Genomic DNA, 2,604 nt, shown 5'->3' on the forward strand with positions numbered 1-2,604 from the left:
TTGCATAATAAAATATTTATAGTTGAGATTTCTATTTTTATAGTTATTACTACTATATATATATAATGTTGATAATAATCTTATAGTGGGCACCACAAATATTTTTTAAATTATGATAACTACAATTATTTTTAGTGTAGAAAATTGCAGATGCATCAAATTGCGTAAAATTGTGTAAAATTATAAATGAAATTTATTTATTATTTTTTGTATGAAAATATTAAAGTAATTCATTAATTCATAATCAAGAGATGTATATATGAATACTTTATATAAGATATTTTATAATTTATTAAATCACTTTCTCTTTTCTCGATTATCTTTTCATTTTTCTTATAAATATTAAGATAATTTATATAACATAATTGAGAAAAGTACGAATGTCTTGCGTATGAAATATATATTTTGTATTTTATTATATCACTTTTATTTTAATATGCGAAATGAACAGAGAAATCGATTTATTTATCGCAATTTTTTTCGTAAAATTCTTTACGTCTCAACATTATATATAATATTTGATAAATATTTCTGAACACATACCGTCCACCTTCAAGGATTCTAAATACGTGTCTAGATTCGTAGCGCATTCAATCTGCAATTCAAATATTTTCTTTAGTTTGCCAGATGTAAAGATTGGCGTCAACTTTGTTCGTAACACCTTCCAGGCTGGATTTTTCAGGAAGAAGAGATTAGCATAACCTATACGATCATTCGGATCAGGCGAGCCATATCGATCGGCAAAATAATTAAAGTCCTTTACTAAAATATTCTTGACGATTTCCCGATCGCGAAGCAACAAGAAAGGCTTGTCTAAAATGTAGAAACCGATGTAAGGTAATCCCTTTGCTTGATTGTAAAGTTCTTTTATGAAATAGCCAGGAGATTTCTTTAAAAGCGCACAATCCATGAAATTGCCCCAGAATGGCGTCGGCCGTATTTCCACAACGTTCCGTTTCTTCCAATAATTGAATTTGCGAGTCATGTAAAGATAGGCAGTTATGATGAGAGCCGTTAGAGCTATCATGCCATCCAGACCCCAGTAAGCCGTAATGAATGCCATTTTAAAATATGTGTTTATAAAAAAATATTCTCTTTATCTGTAAAATAAAAGATAAAAGATTAGATTCATCGACTTGCAGCGTAAACAAATTTTTAATAATGTTATACTAGTGATAATATCTCTCTTTTATTGGTATTATTACATACCATTACTTCTTTTAAAACATAAATTTAAAAGATGATTGAATTATATGTAAATACGATAAAAATTTACATCTTCTTGATTGAACAAGATACTAAAACCGACATCTATTTTTCCTAAGCTACAACATGTTTTTATTTCTTTATCAAAGAGAGACATATTTATCTTCTTATCAGAAGGAATCTTGAAAGATTTTTTTATGATTTTTTTTCTCGGCGAATTAATTAATTAAATGACAATAATTATCCGACGAGCATCTTTTTGATAATATTATGTTGTTCTATATGCTTTTGTAAATTTCTAAATTTATTCGATCTTTATTTTTATCTCCTCTATCATAATGTTCATAACATTTCTAGTAGTTTTCAATGATTATGTCAATTTCTGAAAGAAAGTATTTATTAAACATCAATTTTTGATCCTTTTCAAAACCTTTACAAAACCTTTTTCAAAAATTTGAAACAATATTATTTAAAAAAAGATATAATAAAGACAGTCTATATTAGTAGCGGTCTATAATCTATAGCAATAAATATATATAAATAGGAATTTTTATTTAGAACTTTCAGTTAAAATCTAAAAACAAAAATATACATGTATATTAGTTTTATATAGTACCTTTTCTGTACGGCACCAAAGTAAAACACCATCCAATTTGCTTTTAACAACTACGTAGAACAGAATGTTTTCAAACACCGACGTTATCGTGTGAATCGTTGTGATTTTCACTCATTGCAATGATAGACTAAACTGAAATAATATACATCGAAGTTATTTATATGCTTTGACATCTCAACCTTCCTTTTTTTTCACAATATTATTGACAAGTCATCATTATTTATAATCACCATCGGACACATCCTCACGCAATTCTTAATAATACTTCCGAGCTATATTATCTTGTTCGTTTAAAAGATAATCAATATTTTTCTCCGATAATTATTTGCAATTATTGTTTCATTTATTGCAAACATAAATAAATGTAATTAACATTTTGATGATTTTCAGAAAAGATAAATGTATATCATTAAGTATTCCGAGATTTTTTCACATACGCATGCAAGAAATTTTATTTGCTATTACTATTAAGATAAAAAATAACAGGATAATAAGCTCTCACTCAAACCTCTCATTGTTTATCTTATTGTCACTAGATTTTTTTAGAATAACGCATTTTTAAAAAAATATGTAACTTTTTTTTATATTTTGTATATATTTTATACAGTCCTTCAGAATATTAATCTGTTATAGCACTTTTATATTTTTATACTGTGCGTTATCAAAAATATAATTATAATTTAAAAAGTTTAATTAATTGTGACATTCGAATAGTCAATAATATTTTCGTAGAAATTAATATATTCGATTGAGCAGTATAGAAATCACATTTTCAAGTATAT

The 2,604-nt window shown here is 25.9% G+C and overlaps 1 protein-coding gene across 1 annotated transcript in view; it reads right to left on the reverse strand.

Moving 5' to 3' along the window:
- Positions 1 to 2,110, reverse strand: part of LOC115240263 (cytochrome P450 6k1-like) — a gene marked incomplete at its 3' end in the record, with an annotated part of 2,884 nt that extends 774 nt beyond the window's left edge. The window contains exons 1-3 of the mRNA XM_029815320.1: positions 2,053 to 2,110; positions 1,823 to 1,954; positions 544 to 1,100 (exon numbers count right to left, since the gene is read on the reverse strand). Coding sequence (XP_029671180.1) covers positions 544 to 1,063 — 520 coding nt within the window. The remainder of the gene's footprint in view (positions 1 to 543; positions 1,101 to 1,822; positions 1,955 to 2,052) is intronic.
- Between the last annotated feature and the right edge of the window lie 494 nt (positions 2,111 to 2,604).

Source organism: Formica exsecta, unplaced genomic scaffold (assembly GCF_003651465.1).
Source record: "Formica exsecta isolate Colony F162 unplaced genomic scaffold, ASM365146v1 scaffold422, whole genome shotgun sequence".
Lineage (NCBI taxonomy): Eukaryota > Metazoa > Arthropoda > Insecta > Hymenoptera > Formicidae > Formica > Formica exsecta.